The 13,179-nt window shown below is 46.4% G+C and overlaps 1 protein-coding gene across 1 annotated transcript in view; it reads left to right on the top strand.

Annotated features, from left to right (window-relative positions):
- Window positions 1-388: 388 nt before the first annotated feature.
- Window positions 389-13,179, top strand: part of kmt2a (lysine (K)-specific methyltransferase 2A) — a 37,380-nt gene continuing 24,589 nt past the window's right edge. The window contains exons 1-3 of the mRNA XM_039597938.1: window positions 389-715; window positions 9,136-9,208; window positions 9,337-12,677. Of these exons, the coding sequence (XP_039453872.1) occupies window positions 470-715; window positions 9,136-9,208; window positions 9,337-12,677 (3,660 nt within the window). The 5' untranslated portion in view covers window positions 389-469. The remainder of the gene's footprint in view (window positions 716-9,135; window positions 9,209-9,336; window positions 12,678-13,179) is intronic.

Genomic DNA, 13,179 nt, shown 5'->3' with positions numbered 1-13,179 from the left:
TTGATGGAAGCGAATAGCTGCATTATGTTGTGGCATGCTAGTCTCCTGGTTCAAGTCACACACACTGTGACCCAGATTGTTTACAGTGAGTATCTTATCTTGTTATCTCTGGGTCTGGCTGCAGCTCAAAAATAAGGAAAAAACGCACTTATCGCTTTATCTTGATTATCTGGTATAAGAAACAGCACATACTGTAAGATATCAGTCTATTCCTTCTCGGGGATTCAAACGCACCTACTTCCCGGGCAAAGCCCCTGAACCTGATTTGGAATCAGCCGTGCAGAGTCAATAGGGCCGCTGAGAAAATGCATTGTCGGGGTTTCTTCAGTAGCGCCCCGCAACATGCATAACGATGTCTCGGCCAGTGAGAACGCTGCGCTTGGTAGAGGTTGTTTATGTGGAGTGCTCGGTAAGGGTTCCGCCCACTGAGGTATCTCCGATCGCAGGGCAGACAGGCAGAGAGTGTAAAATGGCGCACAGCTGTCGGTGGCGGTTCCCTGCTCGGCCCGGAGGGAGCAGCAACTCCGGTACCGGGAGGAGAGCGGGCCGAATCAGGGTTACTGCCTCTTTGCGGAGTGTCTCGGGAGCCCACCCTAATGCAGCTGGGCTCGGACCTGGGTTTGATGCTGCACTACAGGTCTCTTCGGTTATCGGGAGCAACCTGCAGAAATTTCGGGATGTTTTGGGGGAATCGAGCGACTCTAGCAGCACGGAGGTAAGGACGGGGACGACCCGGGAGCATCGGTAAGACAGCTGCGGGGCCAGGGTTCACGCGGAGGACCGCTGGTTGCATGTGAGGCAGGGAGCTAACGGTTACTGTACCCAAACGTTGACCATCTTTCCGTTTCCCTGACGCTTAGTGTGGCTCTGAGCAAACTTGTCATTGCCAAGATGCTCAGTTAACTTTGAGTTGGTTATGTGGCCTTAAACTCTACAGTAACCCGTTACAGCGTTAACTTTACTTAGAAACAAAAAAAAAACGCCAAATTATTTTATAGATATCTAGTCTCCACAGCTTTACTGGAAAGAAAGTTTTCTCCTCCTCAGTGCAGTGAGGACGGGCTACATCCACTCAGTTTTGGGTGAACCAGTGCTAACGCTAGCCCGGCCAGAAGAAACCTCGGTGTTACAACGCTATTACAACATACAGTACATGTAACAAACAACACCGATACTAGTTTATTTGGTGACCAATGTATATGGCGTAACTAAGGTGGGATTACTAGTTAGCAAGTTGGCATTAGCCTGGTATGAAGCCTTCACGCCTGCTTTCAAAATCATAAACACTAACACGGTAAAAGTTACCGTTAACATATTAGCTTTAATGTTAACCCACTGCAACAAACCAGCATTTAAACACACGGTTTTATTAAATGGTGGCTTCCCTGCGGTGTAACAGCACCGGAGCTTCATGATACCGTGTTATGTGTTTGAAAACAAGACATGTCAACTTGAAGGAGGTGAGAGTACACAATTGTGGTTTCTAACTAGCTAACGTGAACTTAGCGTCTGTCTCCAGTGAGAACGGCTACTCCTAATTCACTTTACCTTTGCCCCAGCTCTCTATAGGGTTATCTTTGCCAGCTAAATAGCTTCGTATTTGCTCCGAGGACTGGCTGTTTGCAGTGAGGTGTCAACCTCCCAGCGTAGCTGCTCGGTTAGCTCGCACGTTAGCTGTCTACATCTTACAGCTAAAACTACACCACCATTCTTCTCCTCCTCTCCGTGAGCGGCGTTATAAAGTTGCAGTTTTGCCCGGGAGGTTGCTGCGTTCCCCCCCGATTAGCATATTGCTACGTAGCGGGTTAAAGCTTCGGAGCTAAACTTGGCTGAGCTCATGCTCCAAACGAAATCAGATCTATTGCTGTTTAGTTTTAAGCTAGGGCAGCTACCATGCTACGCACTACGTCGCGCTAGCCATCGGGGCTATTGCTGATGCATAGGAAAATGGGAGGTGGACATGTTTTCCCCTTCTCTGCACAGTCAGTGCGTAGCTAGTACCAAAATAATATCGGGTTTATAATGTTCGGAGATGACGCCTGATACACAGCTACACGGCGTTTGGCCGTTATTGAGTGTATATGTGTATAAGGTTTGGTGTGTGAATTCGCCGTGTTTTATCAGAGCAGTGGCTGGTGACAGTGCGCATGCAGGGCTGGCTACAATAACAACGAGCCCCTTCTTGACGGACCTTGTGATGTGGGGGTGTGTTCGCCTTAGCGAACTACCATCTTCCTTCTTCATGATGAGCAGCATGCGTTCATTGCAGTGGGAGTACACCGTGTGGGGATGTTTACCACCATCCAGTCTCAACATGGACCACTACTTATTTGTTGTTTGTTTTTTACTAAAACACAGCAGTATGTGCATGTTTGCTTCTGAGACGTTTAGCTATAGTTTAAAAATATATATATATATTTTTGTTCTCACATTTGGAATCTCCTTTTGGACAGTATAATACATTTTATTATTATGTGGCTGCAGGGGGTTGTGGAGTATTGAAAAGTAGTTAATAATAGTTTATTTACATTTTGAGAGAAAGTTTAATTTATTTTTTTAACCGAAATAATATATGCGAGCTGGAAGTTCGGACCATGATTGGACCATTAAATCCTCTAAACTGCTTTATTTACTTTTGGAGTGCATTTGTACTAAATTAGTGTTACATGGCCCATGGAAACACTAACTTTACCGACTAATTTTGTGTTTAAATGGCTTTTTAAGCTTTTTCGCTCCCTCCCATTTTTACCATTTAGCACTGATAATGTATGTGTAGAGAGATTTGTCTGTAAAACCCAAGGGCAGATATGAAGATTTCTGACACAACGTAGTGATTTTTTGGGGTGTGACTGTGCATGTAAGCATAGGTTGTCCAGAAATGGTTAAGGCAAAGAGTTCTTCCATTTTTGTCCAACTGATAAGCAAGCATGCTATTTTGGGCCTTACCCAAGAGCGTTACATTATTAAGAAATGGCTTTACTTGTTAACAGTTCCTCCTACTCCTGCTCGGTGTATCAGTTTATAGCATTAGTTTAGGATGTGTGGAGACAGACTGGATCATTAATTCCCCCTGGAACCTGAATCCTATGGAAGTTGTGGACACAGCATGGTGATTTCATTGAGAATCAGTGTAGTGCTTGTCTGGCCAGATCTAGGCAGGATTGTTCAGGCTCACTGCAGCCTGCTGAGCGCATAGGGCGACCCTGAACAGAGCACCAGCCGGACACTCTCCTGCCCCTCCTTCCTTCATCCAGGCAGAAAAACCCAAATCCACTTCAGACACACACCACCCTGTCTGAGAGGCAGAGGAACTTTTCTTCTGACAGCTGCCACTTTGGAATGGATTACTAAGCCTATTGGGGTGGCTCAAAAGGGTGCTTGTTGGCTGTTGCTGTCCAAATTAAGGCATTTATTAGCTTTTGTATGTCTGCTGGGAATTCAGCTTCTTGATCCGGCCAAATTGTTGGTTCTTTTTAAAAAAAAATAATCTAATGTAGTCCACATTGATGTTTGTTTCTAAAAGTGACTTTAAAACCCATACAGCCTTAACCCAAGTCATGCTGTTCCCCTGAATCAGACTTTTTTTTTTTTTTAACATCATTTTTCCTTTTTCGTTCTTGGTCCATTACATCTTGCCTTCTGCTGCATCCACTTTACTCTCATGTAATTACCAATGTATAATCATTCATACAAAACTACAGCTCAATAGATGTATCAACCTAAATGTCTCTTTGCCTCACTGGTTTGAAAGAAATGGTGTGTTTGAGCGGAAGGCGCTTGGGTCCAGCAGGTGTTTGGCCTATTTAAATAGAAGACCCCCGCCCACCGCCACCCATACACACACCCCTCCTCCTGGACCCTTCTTACCCATCCCCGAGACATCGTGTGGATTGGAGCAAGAGCTTTGTGTCTGCTTTTATTCCAGCCCTCACAAAGTGCGGCGGCTGAAAGAGTGCAGGCAGGGATATCAAAGGGTGCAGGGCAACCCTCCCCACCCACCTCCCAATGGGATAACGCTGGGTGGAGAATTAGTTACAGACCCTCCCACCCCTCCCATCCACGGCTTTATTCAGCTACAGCAGGCGGCAAGGGGCTTTCACCTCTGCTTTTGGAGTTGCCTGACTGGGAGAAAGGCGGCAATTGTGTCGTCTTTCTTACTCTTTGTGCGTGTGCGTGCGCTTGTGTGTGTTTGTGTGTGTGTAGTGGTAGGGGTGTCCCTCAGACTTTATGTCCCTCATTGCAATCAGGAGTAGGCGTGTCTGCTTTGTCTTTATTTTGATTAAAACTTTAATTCAAGCTGCCTCCTTAGATGGTTCAGAGGGAATGTGTGTTTGTGTGCCAGCCTGCGCAAGTGTTACTATGTTTGTGTGTGTGTGTAGAGAGAACAACACCCCCAAGCAATCAGTCGGTTTGTCTTTGTCCACTGACAGTTTCCTCGTTTCCTCACATGTGAGGTGTGGAAAGAGAAGGTACCCCAACACGGGAGTGTGTTTGTTTTGGTCTGCACGCTGTTGAACAAATGTGAAGCAGTTGCACTTAGTGTTTGGACACTTGAAAAAACAAATGCCCACCTTTTGCTCAGTGTTGACAGGGAGGGTCACAGAGCAGTGCCACTGCTTTCCCTGCTGAGACCTTTGTGAACAGATATGTCATCAGAGGCATATGGGGTTATGAGCTCATTGCCAGTTTGCATTTCTAGGAGCAGAGCAGTGTCTGTGCCATAAATCTAAAGGAAAGCTTCTATTAGCATCAGAATAACCCTGGAAAACCTATAAATCTGTGTGACATCCCTTTCCTGTCCTCCTTTTGCTCCTTATCACTTGTTCAGATGTCTGAAAGTGGGTAACTTCTGAGTTTAAATGAAGCTTATGTAAATGTGATGATATTTCCACACGTATAGTGTATGTGATTTTTTTTTTTTAAATTTAATTTAATTTTTTTTCGCAGGGTAAGCCGAGGATCAATAAGGTAGCTCCTTTGACTGAAGCACTTTCCACACTGCAGCTGTGTCTGGCATTGGCTTCCGGCTTAAATCCTTGTTCTAGTAATTAGTTTTGTCCAACTGCTTCTTTATCCACTTTCTTCTTTACCTTATTGCATTTAATACACTTTTATGTAACTGCCAGGTAAATGCATCAAAATAGTCTCTATTTTAGAATATCACATTAACATAAAACTATCGGCAGCGCCATGTTGCTGCGAATGTGGATGGAGCTTCAGCCTAACATGCAGAAATCAGTGAAAATTAAGATCCTGGGCTGCCAGCACCTTTCATAAACGTAGACAAACACATAAAAGTCATAAGCTGTCATGAAACTGCGACTGATTATATGAGTAGCGGTTAGGTTTTTCCGGTAAGATCTTGATGTGGTAGCTGTTTGGGTAGCTGCAGAGTATGGTAATGTGTTTGTTACTGACCTGTGAATCGTCACTTGTGATCACTAGAGGACCATACAGCAGTTGTTTGTTTGTTGTAAACTTTTTTGCTGCCCATCAGGTGTATTTAACATTACGGCCAACCGTGCTCATTAAATGACTCGTGCGTTTTAAAGCAGAAATATCAGCTGTGAACTAAAGTGTTTTTAGTATGAGTGAGAGAAGTTTATTATGAAAAAGTTTTTTAACTTAAAAATGGGCTTATTTTATTTTCTGCCATATATATTGCAACAGTGGCGGATGCTCATATTAAACATGGTAAAAGTAAGGATTTCAGCACATGTGCAAATAATCCCTCTGACTCAAATACTCACTTTCACTCAGTTTCTTTCTACTCTTGGCTCTGTTTGATATAGATAGGGGATATCCTTAATATAGTCATCTCAGGTGCAGCAGACTCCTCCAGCTCTTCTGTTTATGATGCAGAGCCAGGTAGAAGAAATTTGCTTGAAAGAGAGATGAGCTTAAAAGAGCTTCTTTCAGGAAGAGAGTGAACTGAGGGGCTGCCCTGAAGCTCAGCATGAGATTAAAAAAAAAAAAAAAAAGATTTGTTTTTACTGCAAATCATGCACGACCACTATTGGTGCTGGGTAGGGGTTTAGATCTGATATCTAGTCATAGTGGTAATTCACTTGAAAAAGGTGAGACAAACAATAAAAGGGAAAAGTTGTGGCCGTGGTTAAAGCTTGCAAAGGTTTGCTGCAGATTCTAGTTTCAGGTGGGAAATGAACCCTTCTCAGCACCTCCCAGCCTTCTTTATGAAGCGTTGTACACCTCTTCCTTATTTTCTCCACTGAATTTAAATATTCATTGCAAATATTGGCCTCATAAGTAAATCATTAGGGGATATGCCGACAGATCACAGTAAGATTTTTTACTTTTTTCTACACATATTCTGCTTCTATTATTTTGTCTGCTTTTGCTGTTCTGCCAGCCTAAAAGTGTAACTTTGGTTAACAAGGGCTAACATACAGTAGGTGGTTAGAATTGCTCTTGTTTTGCTAAATCTGGAATTCAAGAAACCTATGCAAAAAAACCAGAGAGATGCCTTTTGGAAACCCACCTGTTTAGCAAGGAATACATTATGTAGATCAAAGCTGGGTTTATACCCTGCCTTAGAAACAGATCCATCATCTGCAGCCCGTCATCTGTAGTCAGTTTGATTTCTCCTAAATGCTGTCTTATAAGGCGGTGAAAGTCCCATTAGCTTTGTCAAAGTGCAAAAAGCTCTGTCAGAGTGATACAGAGAAATAAACCTCCAACCCAATTCCCATCTGTTTCACACCTGTCAGGGACAGTCCCTTGCATGTCCTGAAAAAATTAATGATGCTTCTGTCGTGAATCAGATTGGTTTCCCTTTCTCCAGCTTTAAGTAATTTATATCACTTAACTCATGTATGCATTGATCAGTAAGATGAAAAATGACAGACCAGCAGGGAAGTAAAACTGCTCAGGATTTCACACGGTGAGAGCGACAGCAAATGCGAGCAAAGATGAACGGTGCTCTTCAGCTTAAGAGATAAAGTGGAAGGGAAAAAAAACAACAAAAAAGACAAACTCTGCTCTTTCCAGTAACCCCTTTCATCCCTTGCACGTCGCACGACAACCTAGTACAAAAAACTTCACCTCAGTAGTATACTACGGTGTTTGTTTACTTCTTGAAGTTACCTCCCTGTGCCTGCCCTACTATTGAGCTCATGGTGAGCTGCGTGTTCCACATGCTGCTGCTCAGTGCTTGTCAGTCAGTGGGAGCGAGCGAGCGAGCAAGCTAGCAATGAGTGACTGACTGACTGAATGTGTGTTTGGAAGCATGGCAGAGAGCAAGCAAGACTAAGAGAGGAGGGGGGGGAGGAAAGGGGAGTCTTGTCTTGTATGTGGGAGGCGTGTTTAGATTGGGATTTAGCAAGCTTCTGCACGAGCATCTTCAAAACCTCATCCCCTTTCATCCTCACTGCTCCCAAGAGAGCGGTGCGCTCCCTCCGTTGTTGATGGTGCATGTGGTCAAGATGCTGCTTCCTTGTCTCTTTTCTCTCCTCCTCTCCCTCCTCCCACAACCCTCCTCCTTTAGCTCCTCGAGCTTGCTGGTCTGCCCTGTCTTTGCGCCCCTCCCCCCATTTTCACTCCTGTGTTCTGCTTGTTTACATCTTGATGTGCAGCTCATGCAGAGGGGTGTGCTACCCCCCACCCCGCCCACCAAACTGTGTATGTGTGGCTGACAGAATTAGGAAGTACATGATCACAAGGGTGTGTGTGTGTGTGTGTGTGTGTGTGAGTGAGTGAGTGAGTGCAGGTACATGCATCTGTGCAGTCTGCTCTACGCACTTGCCTCTGGCAAAGTACGCTGTAATGTCATTGACTGCTCACATTATCACAGCGACTCAGTGCTGTCCATCGGTACTTCGCCTCCCCCCTGCTCAGCTCTGCAACAAACACCAAACCAGAGCAGCAGCTTGCTCAGAGAGGAGGATGCTACAATTACTGTGAGAAGAGGGTGAAAGTAAAAAAGAGCGAAGCATAAAAAAGGGGAGGAAAAAAAAGCTTGAATGCACCATGAACAGAGTGGGATGCTTAGCTAAATACTGCAGGCCAGGAAAAACAGCGGTATTGACTGTCTGTTATTGTTGTTTGTTTATATGTGGAACAGCTGAAAACCGGCATTTGAGCGCACATTAATGCTTCTTATGCTTTCTAATTACATCCTGCAGTTTGTCGTGCGCCTCAGCCACATGCAGCGTGTGTAACTCGTAAATGGTGCAAAGCAGTTTGCATGTAATTTTGCACTTACACTTAGATCGCAGCTGCTCTACAAACTGGGCCAGCGAGACCTCTACTGCATCCCCACGTGCTGCTATAAATAAACATGACGAAATGACACACTCACCTCCACTCTTAAGCACATTGATTGTAAGAAGTACTAGCACACAGAGGAGCCCAAAGATCCTAATCATCACTGAGGGATTTTTTCTTTTCTGTCGCACTTCTCAAGGGTATATTGAGACATGAGAGGAAGGATACATTTACTATGCCAGCGTGGAGCTTACATAATTTCCCAAAATATTGAAATTAATTCAATATTACTGAGTAATTAAAGTCACATCATTTGGCAGTTATTAACCGTGGATGAAATATTTTATGGTGAAACATATCCAAGTTTCATGCTAAAATTGCCTAAACTGATATATTTTTTAACATGTGACTATGATTCAGTGTCTGAATTCAGCTAAAGGCACAGATGTATCTAAGTGAATCCAAAGCTCGGACTGCTCTGGCTCAGCCTTAAAGCCACACTTTACATTTTTGCTCCTCTTGTTGAAAAGATGCCACTAATGTGTATTTGCTCTACACTTCAGGCCTCATTGTCTTTTGTGCCTCTTTGCTCTGTCTGTCTGTGTAAGTGCTGTAACTCAAGGAGCAGGAGTACAGTGCTATGGGTTAGTCACCCAGTAAGATTTAGACGCCTGTGGTGGTTTGAGTCTTCTCAAACGTTTGGCATGTAATTCCAAAAACCAGAAAAATATGAGAGCACCAGAGTAAGCTAGAGTAGTCTGTCTTCAATAATGACTCAAGTGTTGCACATCTAGGCCATCTCACTGTTATGTACTATGATTAATGCTCTAAATATGGTCTGTTCCTGTATTTTAGCATTACAAAATGGTGTGATCACAGGCAACTCATCGTTTTCCCCTTCTTGTGTTGTAGGAAGAAGCATTTGAAGGATTTGGACCAGTTGTTGAACAGAAGCGAATACAGAGCCCTTCAACAACTTCCTCAGGTAAAATTTTAACCCGTCTTGGCTATCAGGCTCTTTATAGTCACTTTGAGATGACTCTACCTGTACAATTTTTCTATAGGTGTTGCTGTTTGTGCCTGGTTATTTATTTGTTTTTCTGGTTTTATCAGCAGGCCCACCTATACAGGAGAAGAAGCCAAGAGGGCGCCCGCCACGGGTCCTGTCCGCCCAGAAAATTGCTGCAAGTCTATCTTCCCCATCATCCTTTCCCTCCCCAACACAGGACAAACCTGAGGGACCTGAAAGACCAGCTGAAAGGGTGAAAAGGCTACCTGGGAGGCCACCTGGCACCGGAGAAAAGAGAAGAGGCCGACCCCCTTCTTCAAGTAGCAAGAAAGCTTGGACTACGGGAAGCCATGCAGCAGGGGAGGACACCAGGCAGGTTGGGTTTGAGCTGGACACAGAGGAGGACAAGGACAGAAAGGGTGGCAAGAAGGTCCCACTGGGCTCTACTCAGCCACATGATACTGAGGCGAGGTTTTCCAAAGGTGGACGGGGTGAATCCAAAGTTACCAACCTGAAGAGGCTGACAGAGACTAAGCTCACCCCTCTGAAGCCACGCCTCAAGACTTTGCCTGGTGTTCCCCGACGCAGACGTGGACGACCACCATCAGCTGAGCGGCTCAAAGCTGAAGCAGCAGCAGCAGCTGCTGCTGCCCAGCTGTCTACCTCCATTGAATGTGGGGAAGGGAAACATAAAACGTTCAGGGTCAGAGGTGGGGCCGCAGAATCACACACACCTCAGCAGCCCATGCTAAGGAGTGTGGATGGCACTGAGGACCAAGACTCTTCCAATCCACCTGCCTCCCCACCTCCCTCCAAGCCAGGCAGAGCGGTGGGCCTCAGAAAAAGCCCTCGGCACAGAAAGCCGGTCAGAATCGTTCCCCCGTGTAAGCGCCCTGATGCAACCATTGCCAAACAGCTGCTGCAACGTGCTAAGAAAGGAGCACAGAAGCGACTGGAGAAAGAAGCTGTAGCCATTGGGGGTAGTGGGGGAGGAGCCATTGAAGCTGGCATCAGGAAGACCCCGCTGAAGAACATCAGGCAGTTCATCATGCCCGTGGTCAGCACTGTCTCCCTTCGCATCATCAAAACACCCAAACGCTTCATTGAAGATGAGGGGAGTTTTGGAACCCCAGCACCCCATACAAAGATACCCCGCTTAGACACAGCCCCTTCATCTGTCGCCACTTCTGCCCAACCTGCCTGCACCACTTCCTCATCCCCTTCTCCTGTGCTTGTCTCCTCTACATCTGCTGTTACTAGCGCTGGTACCACTGCCCCGACTGACTCTCTCCCGCCTCCTTCATCTCCTGCCCCTGTTCCCTCTGTTCCATCAACAGCTGCCGGTCTTCTTAATAGCAGCAACAGCAACACAGCCAATGGGAGATTCAGCAGTAGCGCGCCATCTTGCGGCTCAAGTGCTGTGTCACAGCATTCCTCACAACTCTCTTCTGCAGAGTCTTCCAGGTCCAGCAGCCCGAGCTTGGATGACTCATCGTGCAACTCCCAGGCTTCGGAGGCCACGCAGGCTTTGTCAGAGCCAGAGGATCATTCTCCGTCCTCACAGGGAGAGAGGGAGGCCAACCTGCTACACACCTCACAGCCTGCCTCTCCTCCCTCTGAACCAGAGGCAGAGCATGTGCTGGCAGAGAGGAATCGACGAGGCCGGAGAGGGCAGGGGGTCAGCCAGGTGGGTCAGAAACAGAGGGGAAGAGAGACGCTCACCACTGGGATCAAAAAGCCAATCATCAGCCCACCAACAGGAGTGCTGATGTCCTCCTCTGCACTTGTAAATTCCCAGCAAGCTTCATCCACAGCTTCTTCGTCTTCTTCACCTCCCCCTCTCCTCACCCCTCCACAGCCTCCCCAGTCAACCTCCACTGGTACAGCTGCTATTAGTGAACACCACCCCCAGTCGTCTTGGATGCCTCACCCCATCCCGCCATTCCTCCCTGGACCGTCAGTGCTGCCCAGCTTGTCAGACAAAAGAAGTCGCTCAATTCTGAGAGAGCCCACCTTCCGATGGACATCCCTGTCCCACCCCAAACAGCAGTACTTTTCCTCTGCTAAATATGCCAAGGAGGGCCTTATACGCAAGCCGGTATTTGACAACTTCCGTCCTCCACCTCTCACACCTGAAGACGTCGGGCTGGGTGTTGGTGGGGCAGGGGGAGCTGCTCCGGTTGCATTTCCAGCACCGGTCACCGGAGCAGGAAGTGGGACTCGTCTGTTTGCCCCTCTTCATCCCCACGCTCACCACCAGCACCCCCCATCATCCCGCTTTGACGCACCACTTCAAAAGCGCAGCCCGTTGCTTCGTGCTCCACGCTTTACACCCAGTGAGGCTCACTCTCGGATATTTGAGTCAGTTACCCTGCAGTCATCTTCGGGGAGCAGCCCTGGATCAATCTCCCCACACCAGACGCCACCCAGCTCCACCAGAACCCAGCGGCGTAGGAGACGGCCGGTTCCGGGAACACTACGTGGCCATCCACGGTCTCCATCACACTCGATGACCAGACGCAGCAGCCAAATAGGAGGCCAGATGTCCATGGGGAAAGGGGCCTCAGAGATATCTGTGCTGCAAGGCTCTGCCTCCAGTAGTAACCCCAGCTCTTTGCCAGGGGTATCTGCAAGCCCACTAGCCACTAGTGCCTTAACTTCTGCTCCTTTCAACACTTTCTCCACGGTATCACACGGTATACTGGCCTCACAAGGAACAGCCGATAATCGAAGAGGGACCACTGGAAACCCACCTCCCATGTCAGCTGCATCATCCGGTTCTTCCCCACTTTTCCCTCTCTTTCCTCCCAGTGGCCAAGACACAGGGCGAGGAGCTGGGAAGGGAGGTAAAGAAAAAAGTTTGTCCACTCCCCAGGAACCCGCTCAGAAGGAAAAAGAGAGAGATTCTGAGAAAAATCGTGAGAAGGAGAAGGAGAATAAGAGAGAAGGGAAGAAGGATTTGGAGAAAAGAAGTCGGGTTTCTACACCAGATGGCTCCCCTAATGCACCTTCTAGTCTGTTTACTGTAGATGGGAGGGACTCTGATGGTCTTGCTCCAAAAAAGGCTCCGGGGAGAAAAAAATCAACATCAGCTGACATGGTTTCTGACACCGCTTCCTCAGATGTGCCACCTTCCACTGGTCCTGTGTCCTTTACTAAAGGACGTCTGCCTAAGAAAGGCAGGCCCTCTGAGAAGGGAGCAGAGATGGAGGATGGGGAAAAAGAGAAAGAGAAAAGAAGTACTCCCAGCCAAAATACAGCAAGCCTCCCAGTGCATCCCAGCAGACAACAGCTTCCTATTTCCCCTATTGGAAAATTTTTATCAAATTCAGAGAAACACCCTGTGACTGACAAGCGGGTAGTTGGACTACTGAAGAAGGCCAAAGCCCAGCTCTTTGAGATAAAGAAGAACAAGCTAAAACCTACAGATCAGACAAAGGTCCAGGTCAGTTTCATGTTCATGTGTCGCATTCATAGTCTCAACAAAAGACTGTCTGGTTTTCTCATTTAAATCGTATAGCCACAAGCAAATGAGTTTGACATAATGCTATGAATGTTTGCTATAAATAGAAACCTGAGTTTGTACTCAGACTGAAACTTGATAGGAGGAAAGTCCCACGGAGGGTGTTACTTAAGGGGAATTCTCCTCGCTTAATGCATTATGCACAAAACAGGAGTAGCTTTGCTTATGAAAGTCCTTTATGCAGAATCTTTATCTGTTTTTATTTTTTGCTGTTAATATGTAAATTGGGTTTTTAAGGACACGCCTTGTACTCTTGTTTCCACATCTTCTTAATCTTCACCTGCACACTGGTCAGATTGTTCACATCTAACGTAACTAACATCTAACAATAAGCTGAACATGCTTTCTTTTTGCATTGCAAGTTTGTGCATTTGTAGGATTGTCTTGCATATTTGTTATCATGATGCTCTTTATGAGTATTCGG

This window comes from Oreochromis aureus, linkage group 14 (genome assembly GCF_013358895.1).
Source record: "Oreochromis aureus strain Israel breed Guangdong linkage group 14, ZZ_aureus, whole genome shotgun sequence".
Taxonomy (NCBI): Eukaryota; Metazoa; Chordata; class Actinopteri; order Cichliformes; family Cichlidae; genus Oreochromis; species Oreochromis aureus.
Note: the sequence above shows the minus strand (reverse complement) of the source record. Positions and strands in the feature narration are given on the sequence as shown.